This window comes from Pteropus medius, unplaced genomic scaffold, assembly GCF_902729225.1.
Source record: "Pteropus medius unplaced genomic scaffold, Ma_sr-lr_union100, whole genome shotgun sequence".
NCBI classification, from domain to species: Eukaryota; Metazoa; Chordata; class Mammalia; order Chiroptera; family Pteropodidae; genus Pteropus; species Pteropus medius.
Window position 1 is genome coordinate 4509926 of NW_024342644.1, and position 20505 is coordinate 4530430.

The window sequence follows — 20505 nt, forward strand, 5'->3', positions numbered from 1 at the left end:
GTAAGACAAAGACTGGGAAAAAAATCTTCAAGATCATATCTCATATCCAGATTACATAGTAAAGATAAAACAAACCCAATTTTTAAAAAAGATTTGAACAGATGTTTCTCTAAAGACAAAGTATGAATGACCAATAAACATATGAAAGGATGCTCGACATCACTAGTCATTAGGGAAATGAAAATTAAAAACACAATGACATACCAGTACATACCCACTAGAATAGCTAAAATTTTAAAAAAAGAGTACCACCACCAAATGTTGTAACATGATACAACCATGAAAAACTATTTAGCAGTTTCTTAAGTATAAATTTACCATATGACCGAGCAATTCCACTCCTATGTATTTACCTTTAAGAAACAAACACGGGTCCACAAAAACACTTGCACAGAATATTCACTAGTTTTATTTATAATAACAAAAAACTGAAAACACCATAAATGCCTTTCAACAGGAGAATGGTTAAACAAATTGTGGTATACCCACATAATGGAATACTACTCAGAAACAAAAGGTAAAAGCTATTGATCTATGCAACACCACAGATAAACTTCTAAAATAATTTTACTCAGTGAAAGAAACCAAACACAAAAGAGTATATATTGGCTAATTCATTTTTATGAAATTTAAGAGTAAGCAAAACTCTGCTTAGGGCATAGAAATCAGAACTGTGATTGCCTCTGGTGGGAGGGAAGGAAATAAACAGAATTTTTAGAGTAAATAATGTGTATCTTACTTGGGGTATTAGTTACATCCAAACTCAGTGAAATTCATTTAAGATCTGTACATATAATTATAGTATGTACGTGTACCTCAATAAAAAAACAAGATGCAATTTTACATCTATTAAAAATACCACCATTCAATGCAGGTAAAGTAAAATGATCACTCTGCACAATAAATCTTTAAACCTTTAAAAAGTAGTTTAGAAATCTGTATCAAGAGACTGAAAAAACTTGCCTACCAGAAATATGTAATCAAATGCATAAAAAAGTTTTAGTATAATAAATCTCTATGCGTGCTTACCTATTAGGGTGGGAAGGAGGAAATGGTTAAGGAAGACTTTCACTTTTTATCTGTATATTATGTGTGTGTATATATTTATATATACATATATATATATTCGATTTACTTTTTTTAAACCCTGAGATTATATTCATGTCATACTTATGTAAAATTTAAAATGAACAATATAGTTCCTAAATGTTCATACCCTTTTTCTCATCATTTCACTTAGCAAAATCTTCCAAATATGTTTATAATAATTATGAGTTGCTTTAATAATATCTATATCTTAAATCTCAGGTTTTAAAAAACTTGATCATAAACTTTATGAAACTTTTCATTATTCTTTAAAAAGGGAAATATTTGAACTAAGAAAACATTTTGCCAGCGATGATTGCATATCTTTGTGAATATACCATAAAGCATTGATTGTACATTTTCAAAGGGTGAATTTTATGGTATGTGAATTACATCTCAAATTTTAAGAAAGTATTTTATTCCTGAGATTACAATGACTCCTAACATTCTTTAATGTACTGAAGGAAATAGGGACATGTGTAGATTAATGCTTTAACATATTAAAAGAAATTACACATTTTAAACACTAAGTAATTGCCAAATGTCACAAGAGGCACATTATACTAACTATGGCAGATTCTTAATTGCCCAAACATATCCGGTCATCCCTTCCTCCTGGTTTTGTCTGATATTGCAACATGCTCCGTTATAAAATATTTTCTTCCTTTGTATTTACTGTTGTTTAAAGTTACTGCATGATCCTGTTCTAGCCAACAAAATATAAATAGAAATCTATCATTGGAACTTCCAGGAAAGCTCCTATTTTTCCAATAAGGTGGGAGACACTCAGCTGGCACACCCCTCTTGCCCTCTGCCTCTCACATATTTACTGCTTAGAATTTGGACACAATGGTTGATGGTGTAGCAACCATCCTGTGGCTGAACCATCTTTGGCGGAACTAGAAACTATGACCTCCTTGAGCAACAACACCAATCCTGGACAGCCTATTTCCCAACTGCTCAAAGGAGAAAACTAAAATCCTTAATTGGTTAAGCCATTGTAGTCAGAGTTCTGTTATATGTGGACCAATACAACTCTGATACAAAGATCAAAATAAAATAAATGGAAAATATACATCATTACTATTTACTGACAACTAAATTAACCTACCAATTAATTCAAAAGGAAAATCAACAGAGATCATACCTTAGCAGCAGTATTTGGTTTCATACCACAGCGGTAGGTCTTAGCTATCTGTGGAGTAAGCTGGATTTCCTTGGTAAGTTGCCTCCATTTTCTACAATCAGGTTTTGTACACTGGACCTAGATGGAAAGCAACATGTCAAGGTCAATGAGTTGGCTGATCTTGAGCCTGTGTCTCTCTCATCCATCACTCACTCTGGCATCTTCTCCACATAATCTGACCAACCTTTTAGTACTTCTAAGTACTTTTTCTTTCCCCTTTGCATGACTATCAGCCATATAATCCACTTTTACCCCATTAGGGTAATTTCTGACTCAATACTAGCTCAGGCACCAGGAAAGTACAAAGGGAATCTGACTACTCTTGTCAGAAAGGTTTTCCGGCTCTAATCTAAGGAAATAATCAGAGGTAAATTTAGTTAGTTACTCAAAGGACATATACACTAAATGAAATGTGTGGTACCCTGGATAGGATTCTGGTAGAGTAAAAAGACACTAATCAAAAAAACTGATGAAATTCAAATGTAGTTATTAGTACCGTACCAATGTTAATTTTTTAGTTTGACAAATAATCACGATGTGTTAGATAATAACATTAGGAAAAACTGATGGGAACTCTGTATTATCTTTGTATTTTTTCTGTAAATTTAAAATCATTCCAAAATAACAAGTTTATTATTTTTAAAAAAGCGTGCAGATATCCATAAGCAAAAGAATAAAGTTGTATCCGTACTTCACACATATCCAAAAATTAACTCAAGATGGAGCAAACATCTTAATGTAAGAGATAAAATGATAAAACCCTTAGAAGAAAACATAGGAGTCAGTCTTCATGACTTCATAATTGGCAATAGATTCTTAGATATGACACTAAAAGCACAAGCTACAACAAAAAAATGGATAAATTGAACTTCACCAAAACTGGAAACTTTTGTGCATCAAAGGACACAAAGTAAAAAGACCACTTAAAGGGAAAAATATTTGCAAATCATATATCTAATAAAGGTTTAGTATCCAAAATACAAAAAGAACTCTTATAACCCAACTATAAGACCAAAAAAAAAAAAAAAAATTTAAAAATGAGCAAAGATTTGAACAGATATTTCTTCAAAGATATATAAATGGCCAACAAACACATGAAAAGACCCATTAGTCATCAGAGAAATGCAAATCAAAACCACAATGAGATACCACTTCGCATCCACTAGAATAGCTAGAGCAAAAAAAAAAAAAGGAAAACTAGAATTGGTAATGATGTGGAGAAATTTAAACCCTTATACATTGCTGATGGGAATGAAAGATGGTGCAGCAGTTAGCTAAATAAAATAGTTTGCTAGTCTCTCTCAAAAATTAAACATAGAATGTGACCTAACAATTTTATTCCTAGGTATATATTGAAAACAGGTATTCAAATAAATATCTGTATACAAATTTTCAAAACAACTCAATTTGTAATAACTAAAAGGTGGAGTGACACAACTGTCCATCAACAGATGAATGGCTAAATTAAATGTGGCAAATTCATACAATGGAATATTAGTCGCCCGTTAAAAGGAAAGAAGAATTAATACATGCTGCAACATAGATGAACCTCAAAAACATCGATGAACCTCAAAAATATTACACTAAGTGAAAGAAGCCAGTCATGAAAGGTTACATACTGTATGATTCCTCTATATAGACTTCCAAAATAGGTAAATGCATCAAGACAAAAAGCAGGTTAGTGGTTTCCTGGGACTGAGGGGAGGGAGTATGAGAGGTGACTGCTTAACAGACACAAGTTTTACTCTGTGAATGACGACAATGCTTTGGAATTAGAGGTAGTGATTGTACTACATTGTAAATGTACTAAATCCCATTGAATTGTATATTTTAAAATAGTTAATTTATATTATGTGAACGTCAACAAAAAATTTTAAGTGTGCAAGAGAAACTTGAATCTTCCTATGATATTAAAAAATGAGCAAATCATTTATTAAATGATGGTATCTTTATCGAATATATGTAATCACTAGAATTTATTTTCAGAGTGGCTAAGTGAAAAAATATAAAATCAAATTAAAAACTAACAGTTACCAAAAATTACATGCAAAGTATAATTTTAAACCTACTTAAGATTTGTATATAAGCATGAAATTGTTTAAATATACACATAAAAATATGAACATAAGATGAGAGATATGTACCAAGCTTAGCATTGACTATCACCAGTTAGTGGTCTTTAGTTTCTTCTTTATATTATCTTGAATTATCTGTTTTCTACAAAAATAAAAAATGTGATTTGGTTTAACAGACATAGAATAATAAATGTAATAAAAGCAAATTTTCCTAAAAATTGGTATTTTCATCCATTCCTCTTGCTTTTAGTTCTACAAATGCTTTACAGAACAATAAAGCATTATCCTTTTTACCCAATAGGGGAGCTGCTGGTCTGCCATGAAAGCTTTGGGACTAGGTTCAGTTTTTCCATTGCTAGTCCATATCTTTTTCCATGTAGTATATTTGTCATATCCATCCTTATGGCTGAAAAAGAAAAAAATACATCAAGCTATAAACTAATCAGGTTTTCAAAACAGGAGGCAGGTTAGCAAATCTTACGTAAAAGGCTTTTATAAGGAGGGAAAACTTATTACAGCATCCATAAAACAGACTGTCAGGGATGGTGCATTCCAATCAGTTAAAATAGCTAAAACTGTCTACCCAGTTCCCTACAGGTGCCAACATCTTCCCCCAAACCTTGGCATCTGTCCCCTTATGTACTGTCGGAGAATAGCAAAGCTGCTCCTAGATTTTCCAGAACTTGCAGACTAAAAAGAATAACTATCTCATAGCAGATATTTTTGGAACCCTGAGTGTGCACACACAGAAACATGAACACTAGCAAACATGCAAACTAGCAAACTACAGCATCAAAGTTCTAACACAGTTGCAATAGTGGAATAACTCAGTAAGCCTATGCACTCAGCCTTAACCATCTGACCCCTTCCACTGCCCCCACTCCCACGCTCTCTACCACAAAAACCTCCAACAATTAGCAAACAAACCTTCTGTAGTAATGGTCAAAGCATTCATTACAGAAATGCTCCCCACAGGAGAGGTGATACCATCGGGAGGTATAGCCATTCTTGGCACATCTGAAAATAGCAAAAATATGTACCTTTGTTAATTAGTAACATTTCTTCTTCTCGTTTTTTAAAAAAATATGTATAAAAAACCTATGAGTCTACTTTGCATTATCTCCACTTAAAATCCTAACAACCAGGAGCAATTAACTATGGAAGTAGAATGGATGACTGACAGGTAATAATACATAGTGAGGACACAGGGACTTAGACCAGAGGACTCAACCCAGCTGGTTGCACATCAGAAGGGCCTGGGACTTAGGAGTTTTATCAAGACTACCAGGAGTCACGATAAGGTTTTAAGACATGAAACAAGGAATGTCACTGTGCTTGCTGCAAGCTGCATGTATGTGAAGGAGAGAAGTGTGGTCTCTAGTAATAACATCTGGCCCAATACTGAACAGTTAATGAATCTGGCCAGCTGGAATCTGACCCTTGAACAGGCAATCTGGCAAATACAACTTGTCAAACAGCCAATAATGTAGTTAAAGAGTGAAATCTAATGCCACCATGAACACTAACGCCACCACTCTTTGTGATTAAAAAATGAGATTTGTGTTCCAGTTTTTACTGAATCTTAAGCCTTCATTGAAGAATTTTCTCTGGAAGTAGAAGGTTATGCTTGCATCAGCCCAATAAAAATAGCAGAAGTGCAATTAGCCTCATGGTTTCAGTGAGACCTGTTTATGTCTACTGGAAGAGGAGGTATGTTATACAGGGTAGAAGTCTGGGAAAAGTAAACACCTGCTGGTCTACAGGAAGCCCTACAGTTCTCTCTACTGTGTTCCCATCCCTGACCCTGTCCCACCCTCAATCTCCAGGAGATGTACAGCTCTGGTTGGTGGGATTTGAGGATACTGACCGGCTACTGTGCAGAGCTGATTTGGCTATGTCTACCAGGGGGAGTGTATAGAAGAATGTGCTATGTACAGAATGTACAGGCAATGTCTCTATTATTAGATGACCTGCAGTATCTATATATATCTTTAGGAAAATTATCTTTGAGGATGATGTTCCGACAACACTCTCACAGGCAGGAATGTGAGGCCAAGACATGCTATCTAAACAGACCTTTCAGAAGTACTTGCAAAGCACACAGGGCACGTTGCTGTACAGCCTGCTTTTTCACATTTCCTGTACTTCTTCTCTGACCCACCATCTTCATCCTCATCTGTCATCTCCGTTGCTTTTTTCTTTGCCTGAGGAAGAACCAGCAGAGGTTAAGATTTGACCAGAATAGTCAAGGGCAAATGTAGTGGAAGGTTTACTACTGAAATGAACTCCATGTTAGGAGGAGTTCTAAACTTGAAGATCAACAACATCCTGGAAGCTGACAATATAGCAATTTCCTTGAGACTGTACTATGCAAGTAATTCACTAACTTGCTACAAATATAGAACCAGCACTTTAACGACAAGTCTCTAAGAACTAAAATGCATGTGGGCCTTTTTTAGCAAAAAGCTTTATCAGTCAAAATAAAAGCCACTCTCAACTTAGGAATTTTTTTTTTTTTTTACTTAAAGTAGTTATACCCTCACAGTATTGCAGCTTAAAAAAAAAACAAAAACAAAAACAAAAAAAAAACTAGAACAATTCTAGAAAAAGAATTACATCATTCAGGAGTTTTCTTTAGGGGAAAAAAAGCCATACGAAAGATGACAACAAGTAACCTATCAACTACAGCAGCCAACCAACTACAAGTTGAAGTCTAAATACCTATGAATGACAGCAAGCCAAGCATCATCTGGCCCCAGCTCACATCCTGGAGGCAACCACACAGCTGCGAATCTCTGAACACCCCATGTTGATTCACACTCTACACCCTTATCTTTGGAGTTCCCTCTGCCAGTATGCTTTTTTCTATATTCTATCACTTTATCACTTTGTACTGTGATTGTCATAGGGTGAATTTCTCAACTAGACTACAAGTTTCTTGAAGACTGAAATTATATCTTTTCTTTTCCAATTCTTCAGTCTCAATCAGACTAATTCTCTGTGCTCAAAACAGATGCACCAAATGAACAAATGAGTAATACCTGCCTACCGGAACTCCTCAAAGGAAGGCTATCTGGAGAATGATCAAAAGACGCTTTTTTCTTTGTTCTCCCCCGTGGGGTTGCCATTGTAACAGAAAATCTGCAAAATAAATAGATAGATAGATAGATAAATGGTTAAATATTAGCATTAGCTAATACTTTCAACACTCCGGAGCAAAGTTCTTAGGCAGTTTTCGTAGGTAATAGTATATGCTCTGCAGTTAGTCTGCCTGAGTGTGAAGCTATTGCTTTCAAGTTACTTAACCTAAGACCTCAATGTTCTTATATATAAAATGGACATAGCAAGAGTCTACCATAGCACTGGTATGAAGATTAAGTAAAATAACCCATTTAAAGCACAAGGCCTGGCATATTATAAGTACTCAAAAAATGTTATCCATTAGTAGTATGTACATTTAAAAATATATATTAAAAAAAAAACACATGAATGACCAATAAACAAATTACATTACTGTTTGAAAAATTCAATGAGTAAAATCACCTAGTTTTTGTCTTTCTCTCCATCTTACTGTGTCTTCCTAGTAGTTCCTCAATTTTGACCTACTATACTTAAAAAGAAAACTCATTCTCTTTTCTCAGTAAAACCCAACAAATAAATGTCAGGCACACCTTCTAGTCACTACCAAATATAGGAATCTGAGTGACACAGTTAATGCTGGAAAAATTTTGTGATTTCTTAAACTAGACCAATAACAGCATGGTTAAACAAACATTAAGAACCAAAGTCTACAGGGAAAATAATGCATGGGAACCATGAAAGACTGAGTTATCAAATTTTTTAATTAAGTTAGATAAGGAATGAAAATGCTTAGAAGTAAATACTCAAAAATACATGGATTTTACAATTATCACACATCTCTTTACCCAATCCATTGTATTTACTACATACTTACACACTCACACAAAATAGCACAGAAAATAAATAAGGCATACCTATGGATAAGGAATTTGAAAGTGGAAAAGTGTTATCCTAAGATACAAATTCCACATACAGGCATACCTCAGAGATATTGTGGGTTTGGTTCCAGACCACTGTAATGAAACAACTATTGCAATAAAGTGAGTTGTAATCTTTTTCTGGTGGAGATATTGCCTACAATTAGCAAAAAAAAAAAAATGCAACACCTGTGAATCGCAATAAAATGAAGCGCAATAAAATGAGGTATGCCTGTATGTAATCTTCATCTTGGAAAAAAGCTTTTTGAGGGGCTTGTAATCCCATTGTTTCCTATCTGTGAGTTCTACTAATACTTGTAAGAACATTTTTCATGGAGAATTAACATCGTGCATGAAAACTTTCAGTTTGCCAGCTACATCAACTGTGAGAAATCTTGACACCAATGTTGATTTTTCTTTCACTACTCTTCATTTTCTCAAAAACCATTATCCTAGTTGTGAACACTTAAATTCTATATATATTCTGAAATGCATTATAGTTCTTTAAGGATTAAATAAATTGCCATTTAGTTCTACAGCACTCCTGATACTGCTGGATAAACATTAATAATGTTAAAAGTACTACTGCCTACCTATCATTTTTAAACCTAAAGAAGGCTTTTTGGATCACATTTGTATTTCCAAAAGGCTGTCCAATCTAACAAATCTCTTTATATAAAATATATATCTCATGTTAATCACAAAATGATTACAATTAAGGTATATGTAAAAATAGTATTTGTGAATGTACAGTATATGTTAAGTATTGCAGCAATAACATCTGAGTCTAATGTGGGGTTATCAGCCTAGATTCATGCAACATTTGACCCTGTCATCTAGGAATGCAAGCATTCACAAGAAAAAGCATAATTTCTGGAAATTTTTCACCCAACATTTAGGTCCAACTGTATACTGGAAAGTATGGATTTAATTGCAATAATGATGTAAATCAAGAAATAATTAAGAGGAAATGAAAACATTAGCTATAAAAGCTATTATTAAATCTGTTGTCGGGGAAAAAACATGATTTTTAGGGTAGTGCATTTCCACTTTTAATTGTACAATTAACAGTTATGTACCCTCATCCTTTTTTGAAACTTTCTGTAATTTCTGTATTTTCACTGTTGCTAGGTTCTTAGTTCTTAAAATGGAAGGAAAAATTTTAAGTAAAGTTGGAAGGGCTGTAGTTTTTGTGCTTTTAAGTATAATCTTAGAAATACTGATTAAAAGTGTCATTAAAACAAATTAGTATACTGAAAGTGCTTTCCCATCTGGTTTTTCAAATTAACAAACACACCTAATATTAAATATAATCAATTTGTTTTATGATCTATATAATTTTATAAGCATAGTTCTTAATTTTAAATTCCTAGCTTTGGCTTTCTTTTAATGTAATCAAAAAATATATAAGTAAACATATAAATGGATATATCCATATCTAGATTTCTATTTTAATAATTCCCAGAATTTTCTGAAGTAGCTTATTCAAAAAGTTTTTAAAAAATGTTCATAAAAATATGAATCGAAATGACTCCAGGTTGGAATAAAAATTTATAGTGGCATCAGCATAATTTCTAAAAATAAGACTAACTCCTAGAAACTTATTTAAACAGAAACAGGAATTTCCCTTTGGGCCATTTAAAATAAGGAAGGACTAGCACCTTACTGCACCCACACTAATCAAATTTTCCAAAATATAGATCCCGTTCAACTGCCGGAATACTTTGATTACTTTCCCTGCCTGGAAGACAATTAATTATTGATGGTCATTTTCTCATGTACCTCCTGAAGAAACCTTCCTTCTCACTTGCCTATCTTCCACTACAATAGATTAAGAAAAAGAAAAAGCCTGGAGTTATGTGTGTGTATGTGGAGTGATGGATCTCCCCAAATGGACTGTTCTATGGACTCTTGCACGCTCACCCAAGGGAAGCCTAGGCCTCTATCTGGCTAGGTTCCAAATCACCGAACCCCAACTTTCTACAGCTGGGCCTGCCACTTCCTTCCTGTTTCACCTGCCATCTGCCAGCTGGCAGGCTGTTGACTAACAGCTACCGTCATCGGGCCGCCCCCTTTGGGTCCCCAGTCCCAGAGGAGTTACCCCAGCAACCTGGCAATGCCGATCGTATCTCAACGCGTGGTGGCCGTGCTGGAGCATTACCACACCTGCAACGCAGTGCCGGCTCCTCGCCGCCACACTCTCGCTGGGAATAATAAGCTAGGGAGTTCCTACTCCGACTGTGGGTTTTCTCTGACGAAGACCACACAACTCCCAAGTGACAGGGCTATAATAGTCCCCAGGAGGGAACCCCAACATTCCCTGTGCCAGCTGCAGCCGCCTCGCTTTCCGAAAAGCTTTCTCGTTTGTTCTCCGAAGTCGGAGAAGCAACAGCCTCTGGGGCTCACCTGAGCGCTGAAGAGGTGCAAGGAGTCGCGGGGAGAAGGCACCGCTGTGCAGAAAAGAAAAAACATGGTAGGGGGTTAGGAGAGACCCGCAACACCACGACGAATTGGAGAACCCCGTCGCCGCAATACCCCAGCCGGAGAATTCCTCTTCCTCAGACAGGGCTCTCTACCCCGCATCCCGCTTCCAATCGGGGTGAGGTATCAGCCCCTAGAGCATCCGTTCACCTCCCACCCGGGCGAGGGGCGCTGCACAGGAGGAGGGCTTGCACCCCAGCCAAGCTGCTTTGTGCATAGCTGTCACCCGAAATCCACCGCCGCTCCCACGCCCGCCCCCGGAGCCGCGTGCGCCCCACCTCGGAGCGCGTGTGAGACTGTGCGCGCCGCCCCGGGCTGCGGGCGCCTCTCCGGAGCTGCGCGCCACGCGCACAAGACTGAAGGATCTGCGCCGCGAGATGCAGCCCTCGCTCGGCCGCCGCCGCCGCCGCTGCCGCCGCTTCCGCCCCTGTGACGGCGTGACCCGGGGTGGGAGGAGCCGGCGGGAGCAGGGAGGAGTAGGGTCCCCGCCTTCGGCTTTGCCGCCGCGCTCGCCCCGCCTTAGCCATTTCCGCCGCTGCGCCAGCCAGAGCGTGTGGGGAGGGAGCGGGCTGTGGGCGCCGGGGAGGGGGCGGACCCAGGCGCGGAGGGGGCTCCTAATGAGGGGGCGGGGGCTGGACGCGGGTGCGGGGGCGGGTCCGGGAGGTGGGGCCCGGGGGTGGGGCCCGGGGCGGGGCGCCGGGAGGAGGTGGGGGCGCATGGCCCCATACTGAGCCAGCTGTACGCAGCGGTCGGCGAGCGAGGTAAGCTCTCTGACGCGGAGAGAGGATTCGAGCAAGAAATGCAAGGATTTGCTAAGTGTGAACCTGTAATAGCATTCCTGAATAGGGCAGCGTAACAAGCATGAACAGCCCAACAATCCGCGCCCTAAAATGGGGTTGAGAGAGCAGAGTGGGAACTGGGAATAATGACCTCGTTATTCCACGACTTAAAGTGAAACCAAAGCATTGTTGTGTATTAGTGGTTTTTAAGAAAAGAGAAGTACCTGCCGGAATAGTGTGCGATGGAGTGGGGGCTGGGAAGTGGAGAACACTCGGGTGCTGTAAATATTGTGTGCCTTGGTGGTTACACAGGTGTATGCCGATATAAAAATCAATGAGCCGTACTCAAAATTTGTGCACTTCAGGGAAGTTATTCTTCAATTTAGCAAAGTTTAAAAATAAATCTAAAGCAGAAGCGTGTTTTTTTGAAAAGGTGGGGGAGGAAACCAGACGGGGTCCCGCCCCCGGAGGACTTGAACGACCACAAACTATCACATCTTCTATTTCCGTGTATGGGTAGGAATGATAGTGAAGCTTGCCTTTCCCGATTCTTATAATTTGCACTTTTATCTTCTTATAGAAAGAAACTTTATTTCTTCAGGAAAAGAGATGGGCAAGTTAAGAAGCTACTAGAACATCTAAGAAGTGATTAAGCTATTATAGTCATGGTAGTGTTATATTTCAAGTTGTCCGAGAGGGACAGAGTTGTATAATTCCAGATTGCCCTGCCTCTTTGATAAAATAATGCTTCTCCTTTAAGTAAGGAACTGCTTAATGAAGGCTCAAGCCTAGGCTTCAAAAATTCTGGCTGAAAATGGAGATGGAAAAACGGCAACTGTCTTTTGCTTTTCTGAACCAAACATAACCAGGTACTTGCCCCTGACCTCTCAGAAAACTCTGAGAGTCACCTCTTGATGTCATCAGGGCCTTGCAAACGCTATTTGTTAACAAATGTTTGCTGAGATGTGAATTTTTATTCCCAGCTCCAAGGATGTGACTTCTCCTTAAATCCTAAGCACGCTGATGCCAAATTTTGCAAAAGAAGGATCTTTCCTGAAATATTCACTTTCATGCAATGTTTACTGTTTTCATGAATAACTTATTAAAGTCAACCCATCAATAATAGCATGCTAGTATAATCCAAACTACTACATAGAAATTTCATAAATGGAAAATCAAGACAATTATTATCTACAGAATAAAAAAGTTGTACAGCAAAGGAAAAGTAATCGTAGAATTCTCCATGATTTAGTTGTAAGTGGTATTTACTGACTCACACTAATAGTGTACTCTACATATTTAATCAAAAATCTGCTGTCTCTCAAAAGGATAGGAAAAATGAGAAGGGTATGTATGCGTGTTGGGAAGTTGAAAGCTAAATGCTCATCATCTCTAGAAGCTACCTAGAAATGAAAAATCAAGAAGATACAAAATAAGCATGTTATTTTGAAATCTAGAGTTAGGTTTCAAAACTCAGCTAAAAGAATTAAAGATGGTTGCCTCTCTCATTTGGGAATGGGGATTGTTATTTTCATAACTGTTGAATTCTTTAAATTATGTGTTATAACATTGATAAAAATAAGTAAACATTAAAAACAATTGTTTTTAAACAGTAACTGATTGCTAGAAAAAATTCTAAGCTTACAAAAGTTAAGTGTGGAATACCTGTTTTGTTTTTTTCTCTCTTTTTTTTAAACATCAAACCCTTTTACTTTAATGTTAAGGTATAATTCAATTTAAAGATCTTTCTTGGTGATGGAAGGAAATTTAACTTTTGGTGGTAAACACAATGCAATATACATAGGACATATTATTGAATTGTACACTTGAAACCTATATAATTTCATATTAAAAATAATACATGTAATAAAAAAATAAATAAAGATCTTTCCTAACGTGTAATATGAGCTATGCCTCTACCATCAGACTCACTGAAAAGTGATTTTTTTTTGTATGCTTTGTCTTGGATGTTGAAATATTTTTAAAAAGTCATGCTGCCAAGGATAATGATTTTTATTTCATGCCTAAACATAATTGCAATGCCTTTAAATGTCAATATTGCAAATATTTTCCATTTAAGTATTGGAGACATCTGCTTGTGAGACAAAGGTATCCACAAAGCTATGGATGATACAAGAACTTTACTTGACATTGAAGAGCACCACAATACTGAGGTACAGAAAAAACAAGTACTAACTCTGGAAGAATGGCAAGAAAAGTGGGTGGACCGCAAAATTACATTTCATCAAGAGCAAGGACACCAGTAAGAAATGTTTGGTATATACAGAGAAATGCTCTATCAGAAATTGACTTTGGAAATAGAAATAAAAATGTAGGTACACGTTATGTGACCGATTTTAAGATGTACATTTTTAGTTTTTCAGATTTTAGCATCTCTGAAATCATACTGCATCTGTGGCATGTCAAGTGAATTGGCAGTGTTATCTCTTCCCATGGAGTATAGATAATGGTGTGATGTACAGTTGAAAGCATCTTAGATTTATGAAATATAGCTTTTTTTTTTAAAAGCCCCTATAGCATCTAGGTATATGACTGAGCAAGTTACTTAACCTTCCTGTTTTTTCATGTGTAAATGAGATTATAATAATGTTATCTACTTTGTAAAGTTAATAATAGTAAGTGATAATGCATGAAAAGTACTTAGCATCACACAATTGTCATCCTTTCCTCTGTGCAGTGGGCTAATTGAAGCAAAAAAAAATTTTTTTTCTCCTTAGGCTATTAAAGAAGCATTTGGATACTTTCCTTAAAGACGAGAGTGGATTGAGGGTATTTTTTCCTCTTTGTGGAAAAGCAGTTGAGATGAAATGGTATGAGCAGATAAGCATTAACACTTTCTTGATGATAAATACTTGTAGCTGAGAGCATTTGTGAACTAGCTGCTATAGTTTAAGATTCTAGTGTGGCCATGAAATTGAGAACATTTAAACTATATTCTTAGACTTTAAGCAACTTACTGAATGAGAAAGAAGAATTACTTTGGAAACTACCTGCAAGAAAAATATTAAGTCTTATTGTCATGTCATAAGTGATAACAGTCTAACTCTAGCACAGGTTTTGAGACAAGATTAGGAAGTGGCATGATGAACCAGCCAATTAAATGTGATTGTTTAAATATTTTGGTCTAAGGTCAATTGTAATTGCATATAAGTTATTATATTAGAAGATTTTTCATTTATGTAACATTTATATTTTGAGGTCTATATATATGTATATCAGATATATATCAGAATAATCTATGAACCGAGACCCCAAAGCATTAAAATAAAATGTTTAAGACATTTTCTTAGGTTTTTTTTTTAAGGGCGATATATTTCAATGTAATCCAGCTTATACTAGTTTATAGTAGGCTGTGCTTCGATTTTCCATATGTCGAATGGAAATAAAAATCCACACAGCTGGTTTACATAACCTTTTTGTTTACATTTTGTAACTTCAAAAACTGTACGGGAAATAAAAAATATTTCCTTTTTGCTAACTTACAAACCGTCTAGGAAATATCGAAGACAAGTTATTAATATGTTTATATTAGAACTATAAACAGTTAATGCTCTGACAACATTGAAAGTGTGTAGTCTTGTGTGAGTAATAGGTATAGTCGGTTCTGCTCTATCTCTTGTTTTGAAAATTTGAATTTTATTCTAACTCCATTGATATATTAGGAAATAATTTGAGCATGACATGAATTTCTTATCTGCTTAGTCTGCAAGAAACAGGAGGTAAAAGCGGATAACTATGCCCAGTGGAACTAAACTGGGTATGAATAGACAAAAAGCACACATGCACATACCTCAGACCTCTCCCAGATATCACAGTTCACCCTATGTGCTGTGAGTCACTCCCGTTCACAGCCAGCATTAGGACTTTCTACTAGATTCCCAGTAATTCTCTGTGCATCACTTCACAATTACTTGAAAGCTGCAGCCCTTCTGATGCCTATTTCTACGAGTAAACATCAGTTCTTTCTCAAGGTAAAGTACCATGTTGTAGTATTTTTGTATTTTATAACCATTTAACGTGTAAAACTGTGCCACTATTTATTTCTGTTAGGTTCCTGTCTTTTTAATGTTGGCACTGACAAAGTCTTTTTTTTATGTAATACTTATTCAGTTTATTTCTAATTTTTTTATAAGTTGTGTATTATTGAGAAAATCCTAATTCACAGAGATAAGTTATGGCAAATGTGTAACAACTTTTTTTACATTATTTTTAAATTAAGGTAGAGTTGACATACATCATCGTGTTAGTTTCAGGTATATAACAATGATTTGATATTTGTATATATTGCAAAATGATCACTGTAATAAGTAGTTAACATGTCACAATACATATTTAACATTTTTTTTCTTCTGATGAGGACTTTGAAGATCTACTCTCTTAGCAGCTTTCAAATATGCAATATAGTATTATTGACTACAGTCACCATACTCTACATTACATGCCCATGACTAATTTATTTTATAAATGGAAGTTGTACTTTTTGACTCCCTTCACCCATTTTGCTCACCTGCCAACCCCAGCCTCTGGCAACCATCAATCTGTTCTATATATCTATGAGTTTGTTCTTTTTTTTTTTTTTTAGATTCTACCTAAGTGAGATCATAGGGTATTTGTCTCTTCTGACTTATTTCTCGTAGCATAATGCCCTCAAAGTTCATCTATGTTGTTGCAAATGGCAACATTTCATTCCTTTTTATGGCTGAATAATATTCCATTGTGAAAAAGTTTTTCAGGTTGTTTTCCAACCCTTATGTTCTTCATGAGCCTTAATTTTTATTGCATGATTTTGCAGAGTGCAGTGATTTTTAGGTAGGCCTGTCTTGCATTATAGCAGACTGACTGTGTTTATTTATGTTCTTCACAAGCTTAATTTTTATTGCATGATTTTGCAGAGTACAGTGATTTTTAGGTAGGCCTATATTGCATTATAGCAGAACTATGTTTATTTAATTCGACGTAAAATCAATACTGTGTCTAGATTTTTGTGCCACTGATACTGTTTTTTCTGGAGTCCAAGACCCTAAGTCTATGAATTCTGTAATTATAAAACTTATCAGGAAAATACAAATGACTTATATATGGTAATTAAATAAGTTTCTGCATAGTATGCATTGTAAGTAAATGAAAGTCTTAAGAATATTATCAAAATGGATGCTAGTGTTCTAAAGCCATGTGCTCCAGTACAGTGGCTACTAGCCACATGTGGCTATTTAAGTTTAAATCACACTAGCTACATCTCAAGTGCTCAATAGCCAATATGGTTCGTGGCTGCTGGATTGGACAGCACAGGTATAGGCACTTTCATCCTCACAAAGTTTTAATGGACAGAGCTGATGTGGAGATATCAAAAAGCATGTCTAATCTATAGGATGTTTTTGAATTAAAAACTCTTTTAACCAGATCCATTTGTAGTAAATTTACATTTTAAGGTCTAATTTTATAAATTTTTAAAATTTTTCTTAAAATCATATAAATCAGTTTTTCATAATTCCATATAATGTGTTTTGAGAATATATAGATTCACTTTCTAGAGACCTACATGTTCTGTGAAACCCTATAAAACCCTTAAAATTAAGGAAAATATATGCTTGTCGGTATATATCCTTTTATATAATACTATATTTGAAATGAAATTTAATTGTAAATATATGGTTTTATACAGGTTTGCAGACCGAGGACACAGTGTAGTTGGTGTGGAAATCAGTGAGCTTGGGATACGGGAATTTTTTACAGAACAGAATCTTTCTTACTCAGAAGAACCAATCATGGAAATTCCTGGAGCCAAAGTATTCAAGGTTTGTTTTGTTTTTGTTCATTATTTTCATACCCCACACACACACAAAAAGTTTTCTCAGCACGAGTAAGTGAGAATACTCTAAAAGTATGTATAAGATTCACTTAGACATTATATAGTGTAAGAGGCCAGAGCTTAAAAAGATGGATGATAGCTAGGTGTGGACAAATATATAAAAGCCGAGGACAAAGCCTATCTGTACTCATGTTTTCGGTTTGGTTTTGTGTTAATTTTTATTTGCGCACAGGCATTTCTGAAAACCTGTCTTGTGTCACACCCTGCATCAGACATTGAAGAGATGAAAACAGTTTCTGCTGGAAAGAATCACTTCATTTAAGAGAGAAAAGAAAAAAGAAAGCTGATTGTTATATACAGAACTAAGTGTAGTGACACAGAGTATTAAGGGAACACTGGGAGAGCTTCCTGAAGCATGATGACCGACAGACCTGGGTCAGGTCCATGGTCTCAGATACCCCGTGAAGCTGGTACTTCTGCCTGCGCAGCAAAGTTTTAAGAGAGAACATGACACAGCCAGATTTTTTTTTGAGACAAAAGACCCTTGTGGCTTTAGGGACATAACTTTGTAGGGAAGGAACTTTCTGACAGACCAGGTAGGAGGCTGTGAGCAGTGGTTCAGGAAAGAGATCTTGAAGGCCTGAAATAAGAGAGCGATAGGGGTGCTTAGAGGAACAGGTAGGTTAAAGCAACCTAGAAAGTCAAACTGGGAGGATTTAGTAATTAACTGAGGGATCGAGGGGATGATGAGTTCACATTTCTAGTTCAGATGAGTGGTTGGATGGCAGAGAATAAATAAGAAGCAAATTGAAGAGCCCCATGGAATGGTGAAACTGTAACTGTAAATGGTTTTATATCTCCAAAGCACAGGGTAGCGTTTGGGTTGAAAATGGTAGATTTGGGAGTTGTCATCCTATGACCAGAATGATCCACTGGAACTGCTATACTACCTTTGGGTAATAGTGTGGAAATAAACAAAGGACACCCAAGTGAGAATAAACAGAGGCTGTTTATTCAGAGAGCATCCGTCACATGTGATTGGCAGAGGCTCAAAGGCAGGCAGGGGAGTGAGAGAGCTTTATAGTGAAAAACACAAAGGCTTCAGGTAAGTCCTGACTGGAGACTGGAAGGGGGCCTACTAGAGGGGAGCATCCTATGTGATTGGTTTGGGGAATGTATTTGGCTTTTGCTGATTGGTCTTGAGTGGAGGAGGGGGAGGGTGGTAATTATTAGGGAGTCATTGACCACATCCTATAGAGGCTGTGGTTTGGCTCCCCAGGATGGTTGCTGCTGAGGTTATGGGTCCAAGTTCTCTTGTTGTACATGGTCTGCCTATTGTCTGTACATGCAGTCTCTCACAAAGTACTCTTTTCTAAATACTAAAATTAATTGCTCAGGTCAGTAGGAAGCTTGATAGTACTTTATTTTACAGCTTCCTCCCACCTCATTTTCAATCATCTAAGAATCTCGAAAGGTTACCCAGTCCAAGAGGCTAGTCCTGCTTCCAGATTCTTCTTGGAGCAATGGTTCTCAGCCCTGGTAGAACATTTGAAATCACCTATGGATCTTTTAATATTCCCAGTCTGAGGTCTCACCCTAGGCTAATTAAATCAGAATCTCTAGGTAGGGGCCTGGTATTAGTCCTATTTAAAGCTCTCTAGTCTTTCCAATCTGCAGCCAAAATTAAGATTTACTGACTATTCTCCCTGCCTCCAGGCCCAGCCCTCAAGGTGCTTCCAGAATGGTCTTCAAAGACATTCCGTCCTCTTATTTGTAAACCTCTGTTAGTGCCTCATTTCAGAACAAAATCCAATGGTTTCACCTGACCCACCCACCCCAATCCCCCACCCGTCTCACATCCCCTGGACGTGATGGGATCCATGTCAAGTTACTCCCCCTGGACTGCACCCCCAGCCACCATACCCCCTGTAATGTTCGCAGATGCATCAATACCCTTTCAGAGGCTGCCTCTTTGGCCTTTCCCAGTGCTCACAAGCAGTTCCCTGCTCTGTCCCCTTTTCCCATAGTTCTTGGGCACACAACCAGAACAGGCTATTTCGCAATGTAATGTTTCTCTGCACCCATGACTCTCTACTCCACCAGGCTGTCTCCACTGTGATCAGAGACTGTTAAATGCATATCCACTATCTAGAACCAGGACAGCCTTGTCCATAAGTTGCTCAGGAAATAAATGCCCGTTAGCCAAGTGAATTAAAGAAAGAAAAGGGGAAGTCAGCCCAACTGTATTTTTCATGAATAACTTAAAATATCCGACCTTTATCCGCCTGCTTGGTAATTGATTCACCTGTGTAGTTACTTATCTTTAGCAGAGTCAAAATTAGGACCCTGCGAAAATAAACATCGCTAAAATTTAACAGGCTCTGAAATGAGTAATAGCCAGCTGATCTTCAGGGTTAACCTCCATGATTTTCCTCTTTTGAGTTGATCTAAAAGAACAGGATTTAAAAAAAAAAATACAGCACCATTAAAAAATTATTGTCAGTAAAATTTTATTTTCAGGTAAAAAATCACAATAAAATTATATCCTTCGAGTTTAGTTATGCATTCTCTGTCACCTCTGCTTTGCCCCTCTTTTCTTTCCTTCACTACTCAGGTATCTCCTAATTAAGTAGAATTTTTTTTCCTTGACTTTTTTTTTACAGAGTTCTTTGGGGAACATTTCTTTGTACTGTTGCAACCTTTTTGATCTTCCCAGGTAAGACTGAACACGACCTCTGCACTATAAAAACTTGCGTGCTTGCTGGCAGTGCTGCAGGTGGGAGCTGGGTCTTTCATCACTCCCATCTACTTGCAGTAGCACCCACGAAGCATTCATTTATTTGAGTCTGTTCTGCAGTTATTTTTACCACAGCCTACATGTCTGACAAAAAAATTAGGGAGGCCAGCAGTCACTGAACACATCCTAGCCTCCCCAATATTTTTGTCCTTGGATAGCTTCCAAACTGTGGAAAACATTATTATAATCCTAGGTAAAGAAAGGAAGGGAGAGCAAGATGATGTCACCTTCACATTTGGGTCTGTAACACCTGGTGAAGAACCAGCATGCGCC

The 20505-nt window shown here is 37.0% G+C and overlaps 2 protein-coding genes across 6 annotated transcripts in view; one reads left to right on the forward strand and one right to left on the reverse strand.

The window, feature by feature from the left end:
• KDM1B (lysine demethylase 1B) overlaps nucleotides 1-11262 on the reverse strand; it is a 46920-nt gene extending 35658 nt beyond the window's left edge. For both annotated transcript variants that reach the window (XM_039866472.1, XM_039866471.1), the window contains exons 1-7: nucleotides 11105-11262; nucleotides 10752-10795; nucleotides 7389-7488; nucleotides 6424-6551; nucleotides 5275-5364; nucleotides 4642-4753; nucleotides 2234-2350 (exon numbers count right to left, since the gene is read on the reverse strand). In XM_039866472.1, coding sequence (XP_039722406.1) covers nucleotides 2234-2350; nucleotides 4642-4753; nucleotides 5275-5364; nucleotides 6424-6551; nucleotides 7389-7475 — 534 coding nt within the window. In that variant the 5' untranslated portion in view covers nucleotides 7476-7488; nucleotides 10752-10795; nucleotides 11105-11262. The remainder of the gene's footprint in view (nucleotides 1-2233; nucleotides 2351-4641; nucleotides 4754-5274; nucleotides 5365-6423; nucleotides 6552-7388; nucleotides 7489-10751; nucleotides 10796-11104) is intronic.
• A 240-nt stretch (nucleotides 11263-11502) lies between these two features.
• The window catches only part of TPMT (thiopurine S-methyltransferase), a 14107-nt gene continuing 5104 nt past the window's right edge, over nucleotides 11503-20505 (forward strand). The window contains exons 1-5 of one of the 4 annotated variants that reach the window (XM_039866478.1): nucleotides 11503-11587; nucleotides 13686-13868; nucleotides 14344-14436; nucleotides 17289-17421; nucleotides 20099-20151. In XM_039866478.1, coding sequence (XP_039722412.1) covers nucleotides 13729-13868; nucleotides 14344-14436; nucleotides 17289-17421; nucleotides 20099-20151 — 419 coding nt within the window. In that variant the 5' untranslated portion in view covers nucleotides 11503-11587; nucleotides 13686-13728. Of the gene's footprint in view, nucleotides 11588-11639; nucleotides 12475-13685; nucleotides 13938-14343; nucleotides 14437-17288; nucleotides 17422-20098; nucleotides 20152-20505 lie in introns of those variants that run through there. The other 3 variants (XM_039866481.1, XM_039866479.1, XM_039866480.1) reach the window with 3 other exon arrangements.